Here is a 20,000-nt window from a genome sequence, read left to right on the forward strand (position 1 = left end):
TCAGGATAGACATCACTTGTGGACCTAGTCCATGCAAAGGGTCAGAAGGTCAAAGGTCGTAAGGTCACAAGGTCAGAAGTAAGTCCTTAGTAACAGCCTCAGGTACATAATCATGATGTCATCGCCCTTCACCCTGACCATTACCTTTCTGCTCCAGGCCGAGCTTAGCTTCGCCTCCCTCGTCATCATCATCGTTCTTCTTCATGAAGGCCTCATCTACTGGCACCAGCTCCCTGGCGATCTGTCCGTCGTCCTCGTCGATGGCCAGCCAGCGGGTGCACGGGAAGTAGTACCTGTGTCAGTCAGTGGGTGATGAACAACAGGGCTGAAACGGGGCTCACATCCACAGACCAAATGATGTCGCAAAAACATTTAGCATATTATGGAAAGAAATCTGTTGGGCAAAGTGTGTGGATAAAACAGGGGATTCTGGGTTATTTCCTGTGTGTAACACCTTGCGCAAATGAACCTTAAAATTGTAGAGCCTTAACAGCAAACGTACCAGTATGTAACACCGTGTTTTTAGGACATTTGAGAGTATAATCACATGCTTTTAGGGTGCATTCATAATGTAATTAACTTTCATGTTTAAAGACGAATCATCGAGCATTGTAATCTTATAATGACACATTCATAACCATTTATTCATGTCATTTTTGGAAGGTTGAAGTGAAAAGAGGATTATACACACGTGGTCTCATCTTTAGTGTCCACAATCTCCACTCTGTCCAAGTACCAGGCAGAGTTCGGCCCTGTGTCGTCATGACGAATCCTGAGCTTCTTAAGTGGACCCAGATCCACTGCTGTGAGGGAGAACACGTCCTCCTGCAGACATGCGCACACACACACACACACACACACACACACACACACACGCACACACACGCACACACACACACACACACACACACACTCACGCACATGCATACACACACACACACACACACACATACACACACACACACACACACGCACACACACACACACACACACACACACACACACACACACACACACACACACACACACACACACACACACACGTACAAACATGCAGGCACATTCAGAAATATACACATATACACCCCAAAATCCATAATGGCAATCCAGTGGCAATAAATAAATAAATAAAACATCCTGGAGATCTTTAATCATTGTTACCGGTGGACGTAGAACTAGCATCCATCTAAAGGGATAGCTTATCAAGTGGATTAAATAATGCATGTGCGCTGATGAACAAATGAGTAAAAGTATACTGCGACATCAACTGAAAATAAGAGGCGATGGCGACTATCAGGTTCTCAAAGGTTCAAGGAGCTGCAGAAACATTGGCAAGGACAGGCAGTTTTTTTCATGGCAGCTCTATGTAATCTGAACAGCCTACCTGTCCACTCTCAAACTTGTTCAGGTAGTTGGACTTCCTAAGGAAGCGCTCCCCCGTGTCTCCGTTCTCCCCGTAAATGTTGACGTAAACGTTGGCGTCCGTCCCCGCGCCCCACATGCTGCCCGTGAACACGCTGACCTCGTACGTGTTCTCTTCAACAGACACATGGGACACAAGGGGACACAAGTTATGTCAATCATGTAGCCAGGGGATACAATTTCAGCAGAGATGGAATCAATGTGAAATAAAAAAAAAAAAATTAAAATTCTAGCTAGTTAGCTGGAAAAGGGAAAAGCAAAGCTGTATGCTGTTCTGGGATTGTTTACATGTCTTTGCCCGTGGTGACTTTGAAAACTGAAAGTAAATTGTAAATTAGCCCATGAAGCTGACCAAGAGCAAAGTAAATCAGTAAACATATCAATACAATGACGATGTTTTAGGTTGCTTTTTAGAGGAAGTTGTCCCAACACTACCTTATTTATTTATTTACCTTTTCGTTTGTTGCTGAATCATAACACCTCTTAAAACATGTTTTAACATTTGCATTCACTTGAAATCATGCCTAGATCTGAGAAACATGGGCCCTTATCCTGTCAGTAACATGTCATGGTAGATGCTGTAAATTGTCATATAGTACCAGAAAATAATCCGTTAGAAATCAGTGAGATTTATAAATGCGCTCATAATGTTTGACGTTATCACTGCGTACTGGCGTACGGCATAAGCTTTCATGGCATCTAGCGTTAAGAGAGAACACACTTATCAGTGAAGGCTAGGCAACATGACGTGCATGATAGGCCATGATTGATCATGTGCGGTTAACCATGTTGAAAGTGTCTCCAGAGCTGTCCATTACGCCTCTGTTTTTCATGGCTATTATGAAATATTCTGAAAAATAAATGTTTACCTTCGAGGTCCTCGGCGTCCTCAGTGAGCAGCTCCACAACAATCTCCCCGTCCTCCTCGTCTCTGGCCAGCCAGCGGTCACACACGAAGGAGTACGTCTGCACGATCTCCTGCATCTCCTGTGCTTCATCCTCCTCCTCATCCTCCTCTCCCTTCTTCTTTTTCTTCTTCTTCTTCTTGTCCTCCTTCTTCTCCTTCGGGACCATGCCCAGCACCAGGCGCTTGATGTCCAACTTCTCCAGGAACCAGCCGCTGCCCATCCCTGCGCCATCATGACCGATGCGGATCTTGAAGATCTTCCCCACATCCGCGGCCTCAATCTGAATGGAATAATAATAATAATAATAAAACTTTATTTATATAGCACCTTTCATGCAAAAGAATGCAGCTCAAAGTGCTTTACAGCAAATACATAATATGCACAAAGAAATGACATGCACATAAAAATAGACATCACTATAACTCAGATATAGTGCAAAAAAAATAAAATTATAATTATAATTATAGAGATATATTTAATCCAACCCCTCAATATCACCAGTAGAGATTTAAATTAAATTAAAAGTATTTATATATATATATCTGGAAGACAGAAGACAGAAGACAGCAGTCAGCAAAAAAAAAAAAAGACTGACTGATTGTATTCTGATTTATGCGAAAAAGCTTCTTCTCTTCATGATTTTTTTTTTACATTTGAATATGGTTCCCTGATATAACGTTTTTTTTACGCTCTTAATAACAACACAACACACAGAGAATAACCCTCAGCCCCTTTACATAACCCCTTCAAAGGAACTACAACAACCCAGTTGAGCATTACCTTGAAGATTTCTGTTGTCCCTCTCTCATAGTTATTGGACCTGCTCTTTAACGTGAGTAATTCTGTTTTGCCTTGGTCTCCATACATCTGGAGAAAGACATTGGCATTGGTGCCGGCAGCAAAGACATCTCCAGTGACAACTGTGACCTCATAGTTTATTACTGGAAAAAAACAACAACAACAATAATGACAACAATAATAACAAATAAAAACAATTACAACAATTACCTCAGAACTTGAAAATCACATTAAAAATACAAACATGTGGTAACACTGTATTACCCTGCATTACAAAGACTTAAATGCTCTTAAATGTGTTTCTAACTACTAAATGCTTTACAGGCCTTATAAAAGTCTTGCAAAACCCTGTCTTCCCGTAGACATCTATGGTTGTATATTGTAGTTGAAGGGAGATGAGGTGAGGTGATATACTGTATCTATTTAGTAATGCCAACTCTTATGCCAAAATGTTGACTTCTTTGACACGTAAGATAACATAAAATCATAAGAGTCAGGAATTATATAAAGATATTATTTTTATATAACAAAAATCACTGAGTACAATTGTAAGAAAAAAAATCAATAGATGCTTACGCTGTTCTTGCTCCAGGATCTCGCTGGGGTAGATCTCCACCTCCGTCTTCCCGTCGGCCTCGTCCTGGCTGAGCCAGCGGTCGCTGGGGAACATGTAGTGCTTGCCGTGCACCGGCACCATGATCTGGACACTGTCCAGGAACCAGCCCGCCCTCATCCCCTCGTTGGTGTGGCCGATCATCAGACGGCTTATCTAACGCACCACAACAACAAACAGTTATAAACAGCACAAGGTTTGTAGAACTTTAGAGGACTGCACCTATAGATTAATTTAGTTGTATTTTTTGCAGTAATTAAACAAAGATGAAATTGTGGGAAGAAATAATGTCTACAGTAGGGCTTTGGACCATTATAGAATAAAAATAAATAAATATATGTATCTATACGTAAATAAATATATATATATAGCCCATCTACATCTGAAGTTGTAAGTGCGAGTCAAGTATTCTAAAATGAGGAATGAGCGTACTTGTCCAATGTCGAACGTGTCTACTGTGAATATGTCAACTCGGCCCGTCTCAAAGTAGTTCCGCAAGTTGTTGTCAGAAACCACCAGCATCATCCTACTGGTGTCGCCTTTCTCTCCGTACAGCTTCACGAAGACTTTGGAGTCGGAGCTGGCCCCGCTGATGTTGCCTGTCTTTATTGCTATGTGATAGCTAACATCTACAAGCAGAGAGTAGCACGAGTCACAGGTCAAAGGTCACAGATCACACACAAGCAGAGTGGCACTGTCATGGCAAAAAGTGACCGGGCGCCAAAAAGTGTCCGGGTGACGTAATATTGGCTTTCGAACGACTCTTGAGTGACAGTTGCTATACCAATGCTAGCATTACGTCACCCGGATCTTTTTTGGAAGTCACAGACTTGCACTGCATTAAATACCTCAATAACGCGATTTACCCCAGACCATCTCGCATTATACTTCGCTACCTGAGACCAGCTTGCCTTTATTTTACCTGCAATAAACCAAGCAAAACAACCATGACCTTGATGTTTGACTGTGTTAGGAAAGTTGTTGACTCACTAGTTTGTTATAGTGTCAAAGTATCGCTAACGAGATGCTAGCGGCTAAACCTAGCGAAACCTGTTGAAATTTGCTTACTTACAGGATACCGGCAGGTGTAGCTAAAACGGAAGCTAAAACTAGCTAAAACTAAAACGGTCGTTCAAAAGCCAATATTACGTCACCCGGACACTTTTTGGCGTGACAGCACTGGTCACACACAAGCAGAGTGGCACAGGTCACACACAAGCAGAGTGGCACAGGTCACACACAAGCAGAGCGGCACATGTCACACACAAGCAGAGTGGCACACACACAAGCTAATGCGTTTACATTCATTTGTAGGCTAATGCTCCGCATTGCATTCATAATTACTTTAAGGACTTATTTTAAGAAGCTTTGCCATCTATTAAATATTACACATGCATTCTAGACATTATACACTGTTACGTTGTAAATGTCCTATACAACCTTTGTTCATCACTTAGCAATTTATTCAGTGTACTTACTGTACAGACGCTGTCCTTCAGCCAATGGAACTAACTCACGAACGATCTGTCCATCATCCTCATTTCGGTCAAGCCACCTGAAATAATCAGATAGTTTTATAATAATCAGATAGTTTTATAATAATCAGATAGTTTTATAGTAATCAGATAGTTTTATAATAATCAGATAGTTTTATAATAATCAGATAGTTTTATAATAATCAGATCGTTTTATAATAATCAGATAGTTTTATAATAATCAGATAGGCATTTTATGCTACTGTCAGTGTGACAATGTGGCTTCTCTCAGTTTAGAGTTGAGTTAGAGTTTCAAATGTGATATATCCTAGATGAACCTTGCAGTCATATTTGTGTAGTTGGTGGACATGGATTGACTCATGGACGTATGAAGGGCTTTATCCAGGCAGGATGACTGCTTAAAGGCGGACAGCAGATGTGGATAAGATGAATTGACTTTGCCACAAGTATCCCAGAAAAGGGGCGTGTTTGGATTGAGTAAAGTCAGATAACGGGGTTAGATCTAATTGGCCGTCGGGCGCAACCAAACCAAAGAAAGGTGGGAGGAACCGATTTACTGACGGCAGTAATACAAATTCATACGGTGAGATCTACAGATTGATACATTCAGCCTCTTGACTCTCGGCTGGTTTTTGGCGCGACATATTGGATGTCACATCTGCTGTAGTTTAATCTCGCTGGCTCTCGCTTTATAGAACCAGTCACGGTCTCTCTCACCTGTTACAGTTGAAGGTCACGGTCTCTCTCACCTGTTACAGGGGAAGGTCACGGTCTCTCTCACCTGTTACAGTTGAAGGTCACGGTCTCTCTCTCCTGTTACAGGGGAAGGTCACGGTCTCTCTCACCTGTTACAGGGGAAGGTCACGGCTCACGGTCTCTCTCACCTGTTACAGGGGAAGGTCACGGTCTCTCTCACCTGTTACAGGGGAAGGTCACGGTCTCTCTCACCTGTTACAGGGGAAGGTCACGGTCTCTCTCACCTGTTACAGGGGAAGGTCACAGTCTCTCTCACCTGTTACAGGGGAAGGTCACGGTCTCTCTCACCTGTTACAGGGGAAGGTCACGGTCTCTCTCACCTGTTACAGGGGAAGGTCACGGCTCATGGTCTCTCTCTCCTGTTACAGGGGAAGGTCACAGTCTCTCTCACCTGTTACAGGGGAAGGTCACGGTCTCTCTCACCTGTTACAGGGGAAGGTCACGGCTCATGGTCTCTCTCTCCTGTTACAGGGGAAGGTCACAGTCTCTCTCACCTGTTACAGGGGAAGGTCACGGTCTCTCTCACCTGTTACAGGGGAAGGACACGGTCTCTCTCTCCTGTTACAGGGGAAGGTCACGGTCTCTCTCACCTGTTACAGGGGAAGGTCACGGTCTCTCTCACCTGTTACAGGGGAAGGACACGGCCTCGCTCTCTGTCTTGCCCTCTTCCCTCACTAAAACTTTATCAAGGAACCAGCCACAGCCGCCCCCCCGCCCGTCATGGCCAATCCGTACTCTCCTCACTCGGCCAATGGACACTGCTTCGATTATGAACTCATCTGCCTGTGAAGGAGCCACATGAGCAAAATTTTTGATTAGTCAAATAACCACAATACATAGCAAATGCATTCATAAGGGCGTGTGAAGTATTCAATAATTAGTCAGTATGAGTTTCACTATGGCAGAAGCTAGTAGAGAACTTTTTTAGACAACTGTGTGTTTCCTGTTCAATGCATGCAGGCCCAGCTCCTGTAGAGAGGCATGAATGTATTCACATTAGTAACTGTCATGGTTAATAAGTAACTAATGTATTCATATTAGTAACTGTCATGGTTAATAAGTAACTAATGTATTCATATTAGTAACGGTCATGGTTAATAAGTAACTAATGTATTCATATTAGTAACGTTCCAGCATGCGTCATTGTCACTCACGCTGGCCTTCTCGAACTTGTTGACGTTGTTCTTGCAGTTGACAAGAGGGCGGTACCCAGAGTCCCCCAGGTCCCCAATCAGGCACAGGAAGACGCTGGCGTCTGTGCCACTGCCACCAACATCCCCAGTACACACTGTCACTCTGTATTTAATCACTGAAACAAACAAACAAACAAACAAACTGTTTTATTTTATCATGCTTCATGCCCTGATCATCTGATAATTTTACGTAACAGGTATTTAGTGTTGGACGGGCAATGGTATAAGCAGTCTTCATGCAGAGGTAAACACAATCTGTGTATGCTCACATTGCAACGGCTCCGATATTCCGTCTCCTGTGGCAGGAAGCTCACGCACAATCTCATTATCATCTTCATTAACATCCAACCAACGCTCACACGGAAACTTATACATCTCTTTGGTCAAAGTTTTCATCAGGGACAACTGGGGAAAAAAAATTAAGATCAAGACTAGCAAGTGACTTGGAAGAGCATATCTGTGATTTAGTTCAGTGATGACTGTGGTATAGGAAAAATATGATACAATTTATTAAGTTCAATTTTCAGAAGACCATGTGGTAACACTGAACCTATGAACTACACATATCATTTGTCAAGAAGAGGATCAGCTTGGTCACATTTTCACCATGTGATGTAGCTGATTGTACATATGACAAAATGCAAGTCACATTCTTCCTTTGCAATCTCAATGAGATATACAGAACCCAAACAACAAGAAAGGCTTTTCTATTCTATTCTATTCTAGAACCCAAACAACAGGAAATGCTTTTCTATTCTATTCTATTCTAGAACCCAAACAACAGGAAATGCTTTTCTATTCTATTCTATTCTAGAACCCAAACAACAAGAAAGGCTTTTCTATTCTATTCTATTCTATTCCAAAACCCAAACAACAGGAAATGCTTTTCTATTCAGTTTTATTCCAAAACCCAAACAACAGGAAATGCTTTTCTATTCAGTTTTATTCCAAAACCCAAACAACAAGAAAGACTTTTCTATTCTATTTCATTCTAGAACCCAAACAACAAGAAACGTGTAGCGAAGGGAGAGCGTGGTCACCCCACCCGGACTCAAACCCGAGTGCCAAACATGCACTCTGACCGGTCAGCAAAACATGCACTCTGACCCTGTAGACCCGGGTTCAAGTCCGGGTGGGGTGACCACGCTCTCCCTTCGCTAAAAATGGTGTCAGAAGTGGGATGGCTCGCAGTGAGGTCATCGGAGGCGTGCCCGTAAAACTGTGTGAGGGACCCCCAGGTAGGCTGACCCCTGTGTGACGGACCCCATAGATGGGTGAAGCACTTGAGTGTGGGGCGCTCTGGATGGGAGAAGTACGGTTGGTGGATGCCAGGGAATGCCTGTGTGCGTGAAGTGCAAGGGTGTGCTTCCTGAAGGTGAGGGCAGTGTGACGATGTGATCTTCACTACAGATGAGTATGTGCTCTGACTGCCTTGCCATCGAGCCTGGCTCTTTGGCGTTGCGGTCAGAGTGCATGTTTGGCACCCTGTAGACCCGGGTTCGAGTCTGGGTCGGGTGACCACGCTCTCCCTTCGCTACAAAAGGCTTTTTCTATTCTATTCTATTCTAGAACCCAAACAACAAGAAAGGCCTAGCAGACTTCCAGTGGCAATAGAACCAGAGTTCGATTCACAACCCTTCTCCTACCTCCTATCTCCGTCACCAGGCACTGCCCTAGAAGGGACACAAACCTGCACCATGGCTGAGAACCCCAGAGGGCCAGGGACATGCATAGCTACCAGACCAGACCAGAGCTACAACAAAAGAATACAGATGTGTATACTAAGGCTGGAAACACCCAATTAAACTTCTCAAGCTGGCACAAGTCGAAGGTGCAGCTCTCCACCTCTTGCTGGACTGACCAATAACCAACCAATCCTGACAGAGGCAAGAATATGACAGAGATCACATGACATGTGCTACCTTTCATACATTTAGCTGTGTCACATGGTCTATTGTCACATGGTCTGGACTTTACATGACTTTACAAGTTTTCTATTATGCTTATGTTAATTCATTTTTATTTTATTGTATTATTATAGTTAGTTTTTAATATGTTGGCACTCTGAGATTCTTTTGAATGAAGAGTGCATTACAAATAGAATAAATTATTATTGTTATTATTATGAAGTTGATATTCCTCTTCTCATAGTAAAGAGGTGAGGTTTACAGGCTCAGTGTCACCAGGCAGCTGGAGAAGGGCGGTGGAAAACCATGCATTCATTTTGCTTACTGAATTACTTTGCTTAGACAGAAATGGCCATTTTTGAGAAGACTGTAAGGACCATCTATTCACCTTCTTTAAATGCCATCCTGCGAATGGATTCCGTTTCTCATGCCAAAGACGTACTTTCGTCAGTTTCCCAAGATCTTGAAGTTCCACCTGCATGTAAAAAGAGTTATTGTATTCCAAGTCTGACCATCCTTTCAATAGACTATTGGAAACATATTGTACAAACAGAGACGTCATCTATAAGAGACAGGCTTCCATAAGAGACAGGCTTCCATAATTAAGAGAAATCTACAGGCCTTACAATAAACTTATCCAGCTGGCCCTGTTCAAAGTTGTCTGTCTTGTTGTCTAACTTCAACGCGTCTGACTTCCCCTTCTCTCCGTACATCTGGAAGAACACAGTTGCATCTGTCCCCGCCCCGGGCAGGTCCGACGTCCAGATCCACAGGGACCAAGGGTGCTCTGCCAGACAGGACATGAAGTTACAACAACACATTTTGCATCTATATCGTCTCACTCAATGATCATTCAACTTGCAGCAAGATTTACATTTTACATTTACATTTAGTCATTTAGCAGGCGCTTTTATCCAATGCGACGTACAAAGGAGAGAACAATCAAGCTACAAGCCATAGACACCTTGTGTACCAATAAATACTATTTTACATAAGAAATAAAAAAAAGTGCAGGAATGTAACTACTGTAAGTGCAAGTTAAGTACTAGTTAGAGGAGATAGCATTAGAGGAAGGATAAGGAGAGGAAGTGCAAGTTAGGAAAGGAGGTGCTCTCTGAAGAGTTGGGAAAGGAGGTGCTTTCTGAAGAGTTGGGACTTCAAGAGCTTCTTAAAGGTAAAGAGGGACGCCCCTGCTCTGGTAGGGCTAGGCAGCTCGGTCCACCATAGTATATGCAATCCCATTCATGACGGCTTTTTGCTCTGTGTGTAGGGCATCTATGCCAGAATACTATGAAAGTATGACATCGAATAGGATTCTGAGTAGTATTTCGTACAGTATTCACATCAGTGTGGCATGAGTGAAGTCGCATGACAGAAGGTGCATGAAGTCACATGACCAAAGGTGCATGAAGTCACATGACCAAAGGTGCATGAAGTCACATGACCAAAGGTGCATGAAGTCACATGACCAAAGGTGCATGAAGCATTAAGTAACCAAAGGTGTGACCTACTCTTCTGTCTCTTCTGGCGCAGGGACACCATCTCATAGAGCTCTCTCTCCACCAGACCATCCCCCTCGTCCTCATCCAGCCACTTACAGCAGGAGAACGTCTGTTCAGTGCCTGTGAAAGGACAGAATACCACCACCTGCAGAAGACCAGGGTACAAATGAGCAGGGCAGATACAAATACAGAAGTGTGTGTGTGTGTGTGTGTGTGTGTGTGTGTGTGTGTGTGTGTGTGTGTGTGTGTGTGTGTGTGTGTGTGTGAAATGAGCAGGGCAGATAGAGGATACAAATACAAATGAGCAGGGCAGATAGTGGGTATAAATGCAGAAGTGTGTGTGTGTGTGTGTGTGTGTGTGTGTGTGTGTGTGTGTGTGTGTGTGTGTGTGTGTGTGTGTGTGTGTTTGTGTGTGTGTGTAAAATGCGCAGGGCAGATAGAGGGTACATTTGTCCCATCTCACCTTCTCACAGTACCATCCAGAGCTCACGCCCCCGTTGTCGTGGCCGATGGAGACTCGGCTGAGGGGGCTGAGCAGGGCAGCGATCTCCACATTGAAGATGTCTGTCAGGCCGCGCTCGAACCGGCCTCCCTCCAGGAACACCTTCCCACTGTTCTTCAGCCCCTTGGAGCCGTGCATCACGAGGTGGATCTTGGAGTTGGTGCCGGCACCCCGTATGTTGCCCGTGACGATCTGGACATTGTACATGATCCCTGCAGAGATATACAGTAGTTACGATATGTTATCTCAACCAGGCACTGTGTGTGTGTGTGTGTGTGTGTGTGTGTGTGTGTGTGTGTGTGTGTGTGTGTGTGTGTGTGTGTGTGTGTGTGTGTGTGTGTGTGTGCGCGCGCGCGCGCGCGCGTGCGTGCGTGCGTGCGTGCGTGCGTGCGTGCGTGCGTGCGTGTGTGTGTGCATGCGTGTGTGTGTGTTATCTCCACCAGGCAGTGTCCTCTCGGGAACAGCTGGCCATGTGCACAGTTTCAAGGGGCAGACGTTATCGAAGCAGCATCTTAGTTAAGTTTAATGAAGTCCCCAGTGGCAAGCGCAACCACCTTGCTCTTGTTACTCATTAAGTGGAGCATGGCAGAAGCAATATCATGCCAGGAAGCAGCTCTCTGTGGAATGGATCTGGCCCCCTTATCTACTTATTTGGGACATAGCTTCAGTCCCCTTGGAATGCATGGACTGATAAAATACATTCATGAATAAGTACATCAGTCCACAGGAGGAGTCTGTGCCAAATGTAAATTACTTGGTGTGGTTGTAAATATATGACTGGGTGTGGTTGTAAATATACTGTATGACTGGGTGTGGCGTGTAAATATATGACTGGGTGTGGTTGTAGATATATGACTTGGTGTGGTTGTAAATATATGACTGGGTGTGGTTGTAAATATATGACTTGGCGTGGTTGTAAATAAAATATACGACTGGGTGTGGTGTACATATATGACTCTGTGTGGTTGTAAATATATGACTCTGTGTGGTTGTAGATATACAGTATGACTGGGTGTGGTTGTAAATATATGACTCTGTGTGGTTGTAGATATATGACTTGGTGTGGTTGTAGATATACAGTATGACTGGGTGTGGTTGTAAATATATGACTCTGTGTGGTTGTAGATATATGACTCTGTGTGGTTGTAGATATACAGTATGACTGGGTGTGGTTGTAAATGTATGACTGGGTGTGGTTGTAAATATATTACTTGGTGTGGTTGTAAATGTATGACTGGGTGTGGTTGTAGATATATATGTATGTGATGGCTCAAGAGGTAGAGTGTCAGGCTAGGAATCCTAAAGTCACAGGTTCAAATCCCATGAAATCTGATAACATCAGCCAAAGTGACTGACTGACTATTCCAGGTGTGAATGAGGTGTGAATGGGAAACAGATACCTGGGCAGTGCTGATCTGTGCTCTGCCCACCACTGGCTCTCCCTACAGCATCCTTGCTCTCTGATGACCGGGGTATTAAGAGATATCGCCACGGACAGATACGGAGTAGACACTATATCTATGTTTATAATGCCACTATATCTGGGTTTATAATGCCACTATATCTGTGTTTCTCCCTTGTACGTCGCTTTGGACAAAACCGTCTGCTAAATGACTAAATGTAAATGTAAATATATGACACACATACACACACACATACACACACACACTCTTCTTGGGTTACTGGGGTCCAGTGCTCCCTTCTCTCTGTCAGTCTCCCTGACTCAGGAAAGAGTAACTAAACCACCTCTTGCATAACTGCTAGGTCTCAGCATCTTGTTATATCACAGTAACTTCAACAGGAGCCAAATTCAATAGTGTATTATAGTTTATCAACAAATTAACACAGCCGCTTAACAAATACTTAACAAATTTAACCTAAAAAACCCTAACCTAAACCCATATTACCCTATGTGTCATTGTCAAGATGTTATAGTGTAATGGGCAGTGTAGAGGGCAGTGCGTGCCGTTTCCCTGCTCTGTTTCTGTTAGGTGGAGAGTGGCCGTTGTCGTGGACTGCGTGTAATTGCTGGGCGGGACTTCTGCTTTTTAAGCCAGCCTGCATCCAAGATGGTCTCTCTCGCTATCCTCGAGATTCTCTGCTGGTTTCTGTGACTGTTTTCTCTCCTGATCCCGACCTGTTTAGGCGTTCCTGTGGCCTTTAGAAGCACGCTGGGCACGCCACTGAGGCTTTTTGAAGACTCTCCGCGTCTTACACGTTTTTCCTTTTACCGCTGTAAAGAGTTGCCTTTTGTTACCCACCGGCGGTTGCTGTTTGTTTTGGCACTTTATCTAGCCTAGGGTTAGTCAGGGCAGGTTATGAAGTGGCCCGGAAGACTCACCTTGTTTTACTTTGAACGGGAGTGAGGTAAGCTTCTGCTAAGAGATAGACATCGTGAGGCCTTCTTTTGTGTCTTTTTTGTTTTTCACTTCCCTTGTTGTCGGCAACCGTCATCTTATTTTGGCTTGTTTACCTTGGCCTTGAGCATTCATTGAAACTGTTGTTTTTGCACCGCAACTTGGAATCTGTGGCTTATTTATGCTACGAGGGACTTTGGGTTCTTCCGGTCCCGTAACATAAAATGGGGGCTTGGCCGGGATACGAATTAGTAAAATGTTTTTGAGCGCATGATTCGTAGCCGCGTTAATTGTGCCTTTGACGCGATTTGTCGCCACGTTCAGTTAGTGTTTCAATTAGTGGTGTGCCAGTGTTGTCCTTCGTGTTGTGTTTTATGTAGTCGTGTGTGAATTGCTTTGCCACGCCATTGAACTCGTTGTTTCTCTCAAGATGTTCACTCTCGAGGAATTCATTAAAATGCAAAATCTGGTTCTTCCTGAACCTACAGTACCTAGCTCACCTGCACCCGATCCGTCAATCGTGCAACCAATAACTGAAGCTGCACTTGAACTCCGTAGAATAGAGCTGAGGGAAAAATAGATTGAGTGGGAATGCGAGAAGACTCTACTGGAAGCAGATAGACAGGCGCAGAGGGACATTTTTGTGGATACTGTAAAAAGCGGGGACGTGTACTTTCGGGAATGCACCATATCTCTGTCTTTTCGGATCTAGTCACTAGTAACGATACGCTGGGCGTACGCCCCTCTCTCCCTGTTAAAGGTATCTCAATGTTACTAGGGAACGATCTGGCTGGTGGTAACGTTTTGCCTAGCCCTGTTTGTAACCCACATTTCTCCAATTTCTTCATGTCCTGTTGATTTAAATGTGAAATACCCTGAGGTGTTTCACTCTTGCATTGTTACTCGCGTAGCGCGCCAAAGAGTTTTCAGGCTCATCCCTTGCCTATCCGTTCTGGTGGTGGAAAACTTCAAGGGTTTTGTCGCCTTGTTTTACTTTGAACGGGAAGATTCTGCTTATTTTTGCCCCGCAACTCTGAATCTTTATTTATGTTACAAGTGACTTTCGGTTCTTCAGCTCCCGTAACACTCTCACACACACAGACACAGACACACACACACACACACACACACACACACACACACACACACACACACACACACACACACACAAGAGAATGAGAGTGAACTAATGACTATACAGGTAGCCTATTTCATCAACAAAATGTAATTTCTTTCTCCTTAGGTCTAGTTGAATACCTGTGCAGTGAATGTGTGTGTGCTTCTGGACTTATACAGAATATGTAGGAGAGCACAGGTGTCTCACCTGTAGACTGACTACCCCCTACAATGTGTGTGTGTGTTTCTGGCCTTGGGATATGTAAGAGATCATAGGTGTCTCACCTGTAGGCTGACTACCCCCTACAATGTGTGTGTGTGTTTCTGGCCTTGGGATATGTAAGAGATCATAGGTGTCTCACCTGTAGGCTGACTACCCCCTACAATGTGTGTGTGTGTTTCTGGCCTTGGGATATGTAAGAGATCATAGGTGTCTCACCTGTAGGCTGACTACCCCCTACAATGTGTGTGTGTGTTTCTGGCCTTGGGATATGTAAGAGATCATAGGTGTCTCACCTGTAGACTGACTACCCCCTACAATGTGTGTGTGTGTTTCTGGCCTTGGGATATGTAAGAGATCATAGGTGTCTCACCTGTAGGCTGACTACCCCCTACAATGTGTGTGTGTGTTTCTGGCCTTGGGATATGTAAGAGATCATAGGTGTCTCACCTGTAGGCTGACTACCCCCTACAATGTGTGTGTGTGTTTCTGGCCTTGGGATATGTAAGAGATCATAGGTGTCTCACCTGTAGGCTGACTACCCCCTACAATGTGTGTGTGTGTTTCTGGCCTTGGGATATGTAAGAGATCATAGGTGTCTCACCTGTAGACTGACTACCCCCTACAATGTGTGTGTGTGTTTCTGGCCTTGGGATATGTAAGAGATCATAGGTGTCTCACCTGTAGGCTGACTACCCCCTACAATGTGTGTGTGTGTTTCTGGCCTTGGGATATGTAAGAGATCATAGGTGTCTCACCTGTAGGCTGACTACCCCCTACAATGTGTGTGTGTGTTTCTGGCCTTGGGATATGTACGAGAGCACAGGTATCTCACCTGTAGACTGACTACCCCCTACAATGTGTGTGTGTGTTTCTGGCCTTGGGATATGTAAGAGATCACAGGTGTCTCACCTGTAGGCTGACTACCCCCTACAATGTGTGTGTGTGTTTCTGGCCTTGGGATATGTAAGAGATCATAGGTGTCTCACCTGTAGGCTGACTACCCCCTACAATGTGTGTGTGTGTTTCTGGCCTTGGGATATGTACGAGAGCACAGGTATCTCACCTGTAGACTGACTACCCCCTACAATGTGTGTGTGTGTGTTTCTGGCCTTGGGATATGTAAGAGAGCACAGGTGTCTCACCTGTAGACTGACTACCCCCTACAATGTGTGTGTGTGTTTCTGGCCTTGGGATATGTAAGAGAGCACAGGTGTCTCACCTGTAGGCTGACTACCCCCTACAATGTGTGTGTGTGTTTCTGGCCTTGGGATATGTAAGAGAGCACAGGTGTCTCACCTGTAGGCTGACTACCCCCTACAATGTGTGTGTGTGTTTCTGGCCTTGGGATATGTAAGAGAGCACAGGTGTCTCACCTGTAGGCTGACTACCCCCTACAATGTGTGTGTGTGTTTCTGGCCTTGGGATATGTAAGAGAGCACAGGTGTCTCACCTGTAGGCTGACTACCCCCTACAATGTGTGTGTGTGTTTCTGGCCTTGGGATATGTAAGAGATCATAGGTGTCTCACCTGTAGGCTGACTACCCCCTACAATGTGTGTGTGTGTGTTTCTGGCCTTGGGATATGTAAGAGAGCACAGGTGTCTCACCTGTAGGCTGACTACCCCCTACCAGCACGTCCCTCTGGATCTTTCCGTCATCTTCATCGATGGCGAACCAGCGCCCCAGAGGAAACTCATAGACGGTTTTGTTCCCCATATCATCCAGAGACACCTGCACCAGAGATGGGTTTGATAAAAAACAAAGAAAGTTAAGAAACGCTTTATTTATATGGTATTTTGATTTGGGTATCACAACTGTGTGTGTGTGTGTGTGTGTGCCTGTGCGCTCTATAGTGTGTGTGTGTGTGTGTGTGTGTGCCTGTGCTCTCTATAGTGTGTGTGTGTGTGTGTGTGTGTGTGTGCTCTCTATAGTGTGTGTGTGTGTGTGTGTGTGTGTGTGTGTGTGTGTGTGTGTGTGTGTGTGTGTGTGTGTGTGTGTGTGTGTGAGGGCTCTCCTGTTAGGTAGCACGCCACACCCATGAAAAGCGTCTAAATGCCCTTAAGAGGCCCAGGCCTGTTTGACTTTTTTTAGGAAGTCTCACATGCCTTGATGTTTTTGTATATTTCCCCTAACTAAAAGTATTGATGCACAAGTGGCATATGTGATTATGTTATAGAAGACATCAGCAATAACAACATTAGAGTAAAAGGAATGTAGTAAAATAAAATTGTATTTAAATCAAATGTAAAATCACCCTTACGAAAACCTTTGGGTATCTTTGGGTATCACAACTAGATGTCCATATTCAACCTGGCAGATGGGAGACATATTGAAACTGAAGGGCACTTAGGCACTTTTCATGGGTGTAGTAGACTAAAGTCACATTTCACAAGCTCAAATGTAAGCTTTGCTCTTTACCTGTTGAGTGTGTGTTTTACCACATAGCAGTGTATTTACCACTAAGCTGTCAATGTAAGGCACTTAGTTCAATGTGTAACCACAACAGAACATGCCTTTAATTCAAAACATCATCAGGGTGTGCAAAGGCTGCCTGTATCAGAGGGTGTATATGTGTGTGTGTGTGTGTGTGTGTGTGTGTGTGTGTGTATATGTGTGTGTGTGTGTGTGTGTGTGTGTGTGTGTGTGTGTGTGTGTATGCTGTCGCGGCGTGCTACCTAACAGGAGAGCCCTCAGCTAGGGTGTCTGTTGCTGGGTAAGACAATCCTGTAAAATAAGCCGGTGTTTCCTTTCAGCTAGAGATAGAGTGACGGAGCAGCGAGAGAAAAGGCAAGAAGCCCCGCCCACCCCAGCTTAAGTACCATGGCAGAGTGGGGGTGGAGGCTGGTCAGCATACGAACACACACTATAGAACACACACACACACACACACACACTATAGAGAGCACAGGCACACACACATACACACACTATAGACAGCACAGGCACACACACACACACACACACACTATAGACAGCACAGGCACACACAAACACACACACTATAGAGAGCACAGGCACACACACACACACACAAACACACACACTATAGAGAGCACAGGCACACACACACACACACAAACACACACACTATAGAGAGCACAGGCACACACACACACACACAAACACACACACTATAGAGAGCACAGGCACACACACACACACACACACACTATAGAGAGCACAGGCACACACACACACACACACACACACACTATAGACAGCACAGGCACACACACACACACTATAGACAGCACAGGCACACACAAACACACACACACTATAGACAGCACAGGCACACACACACACTATAGACAGCACAGGCACACACACACACTATAGAGCGCACAGGCACACAGGCCAAGGCCAGGCTTGTCTACCTACCTTGTCCACAAACCAGCCTGCAGACGATCCTTTGTTGTTGTGGCCAATCGTGATTTTCCGGACTTTTCCCAGGTTTGGTGCCTCAATCGTAAACTTGTCTTCAGTGCCTCGCTCAAAGTTATTTTTGTCATTGTCCAATCGCCTCTCCCCTAGAGAACAGAGGTGTGGAAGAACAAGGTAAGGTCAGAGGTCAACCCATGTCTTTATAGAATCAATGCAGCTGATACAGCTCACTTCAAATAAAGAAGTCGTATTTCTCCATGTTTGCTGTGGTATAAAGACCATGAGGCTTAATTGTCTTTCATAACTACGGACAACCTTGTTGAAATGATTTTAAATGTTTAAATCCTAAAATATGGAGCAATGCACTCTCCCTAATGTCATTTACCTGTGTCTCCAAACTCCCCAAAAATATTGATGAAGACATCTGCATCTGTTCCGCTTCCCTTAACATCGGCTGTAAACACACTTACCACATATTTATTGTCTGTTCGAAAGAAACACAAATGACACACAAATGTTGAACTGCTGGAAAAATCAAGTGCAAATACTTATATTATTAATATATAATATATTATATATATATTTAATTATATTATAATATTAGACATGAGAGAACACTTGTGTTCTTCGAGTCATGATATGGTTGACATAAAATTTTGAAATTCAAAATATCCAAAAGCCATTTACATAGATTACCAATCAATATCATTTGTTACTGTCGGGGGGTTATTCCAAGTGCATGGTTTAGAGACAACAGAAGAAACCCTATATCTTCATTCTCCTATCAAAGCTAAAGTTTTAGAGCTTTAGTTTTAGGAGGGGTACCCCCAGGTCTTCATCAAACCATAATACCATTTCTCTGAACATCTTAAGACATATGATGCCCACGGTAAGGTAATAACAGTGTCAGTAATCATGGACTATACTATTCAATCGATTATGGAACAGAGCACAACCATAGTCCATTCTTGTTGAAGTAAATAAGTTTAAAAGACATACCAAGTCATTTTCCCATCCAACATTGTTTAACTGAATGTCTGGATATGGAAGATTTGTTATTAAATATAAAGCCCTGACGTTTTTACTGCAGCACAGTCTGAGTGGGTTTTCTTAGTTGGACTCTTGGTTGTGTGGTAGAACTTTAGAAGCTGATAATTGGAGGCGTTAATGGTTCTTTATCTTATCCTCATAGGGGAACCCTCAAATATTTAGAAGGAAAACAGCTTTCTAGCAATAGGTAGTATCTATCAGAATATTCTCTTGAAACGAGTAAAACTATCAACAAGCGTATGGAAATGGCACACACATTTGGGCAAGCGTATTGAAAGGGGCACACACATTTGGGCAAGCGTATGGAAAGGGGCACACACATTTGGGCATGTCCATGGGGTCAGAAGTGCCCAGCAAGTCTCTCACAAACAGGTGGTCTGCCTCGTCCTTGCTCAGCCAGTTGTTGCAGGCGAAGTAGAAGCGCAGGTGAGGCCTGTTCATGTCCGTCACCGTCACGCGGTCCAGGAACCAGCTGGCATTCAAGCCCGTGTTATCATGTTCGATTCTGGAGCGCAGACAAGGAGCAAATGTCACCCGCCTGTACATGTGTCTCCTCACACACACATCTCACACTCTCGCACAGAGACACAGCTCGTCTCCTCACACACACATCTCACACTCTCGCACAGAGACACAGCTCGTCTCCACACACACATCTCACACTCTCGCATAAGACACAGCTCGTCTCCACACACACACATCTCACACTCTCGCACAGAGACACAGCTCGTCTCCACACACACACACATCTCACACTCTCGCACAGAGGCACAG

General features: G+C 44.3%; 1 protein-coding gene and 1 non-coding gene across 2 annotated transcripts in view; one reads left to right on the forward strand and one right to left on the reverse strand.

Annotated features, from left to right (window-relative positions):
• Positions 1-20,000, reverse strand: part of loxhd1b (lipoxygenase homology PLAT domains 1b) — a 48,413-nt gene that overhangs the window by 21,670 nt on the left and 6,743 nt on the right. The window contains exons 4-22 of the mRNA XM_031569911.2: positions 19,547-19,731; positions 18,562-18,660; positions 18,174-18,322; positions 16,400-16,523; positions 11,059-11,309; positions 10,605-10,740; positions 9,720-9,880; positions 9,482-9,568; positions 7,456-7,591; positions 7,148-7,302; positions 6,616-6,776; positions 5,220-5,296; positions 4,174-4,370; positions 3,705-3,897; positions 3,111-3,271; positions 2,292-2,610; positions 1,385-1,536; positions 692-825; positions 145-293 (exon numbers count right to left, since the gene is read on the reverse strand). Of these exons, the coding sequence (XP_031425771.2) occupies positions 145-293; positions 692-825; positions 1,385-1,536; positions 2,292-2,610; positions 3,111-3,271; positions 3,705-3,897; positions 4,174-4,370; positions 5,220-5,296; positions 6,616-6,776; positions 7,148-7,302; positions 7,456-7,591; positions 9,482-9,568; positions 9,720-9,880; positions 10,605-10,740; positions 11,059-11,309; positions 16,400-16,523; positions 18,174-18,322; positions 18,562-18,660; positions 19,547-19,731 (3,026 nt within the window). The remainder of the gene's footprint in view (positions 1-144; positions 294-691; positions 826-1,384; positions 1,537-2,291; positions 2,611-3,110; positions 3,272-3,704; positions 3,898-4,173; positions 4,371-5,219; positions 5,297-6,615; positions 6,777-7,147; positions 7,303-7,455; positions 7,592-9,481; positions 9,569-9,719; positions 9,881-10,604; positions 10,741-11,058; positions 11,310-16,399; positions 16,524-18,173; positions 18,323-18,561; positions 18,661-19,546; positions 19,732-20,000) is intronic.
• LOC116221225 lies at positions 12,484-12,612 on the forward strand. Its single transcript, XR_004164071.1, has one exon.

This window comes from Clupea harengus, chromosome 7 (assembly GCF_900700415.2).
Source record: "Clupea harengus chromosome 7, Ch_v2.0.2, whole genome shotgun sequence".
NCBI classification, from domain to species: Eukaryota; Metazoa; Chordata; class Actinopteri; order Clupeiformes; family Clupeidae; genus Clupea; species Clupea harengus.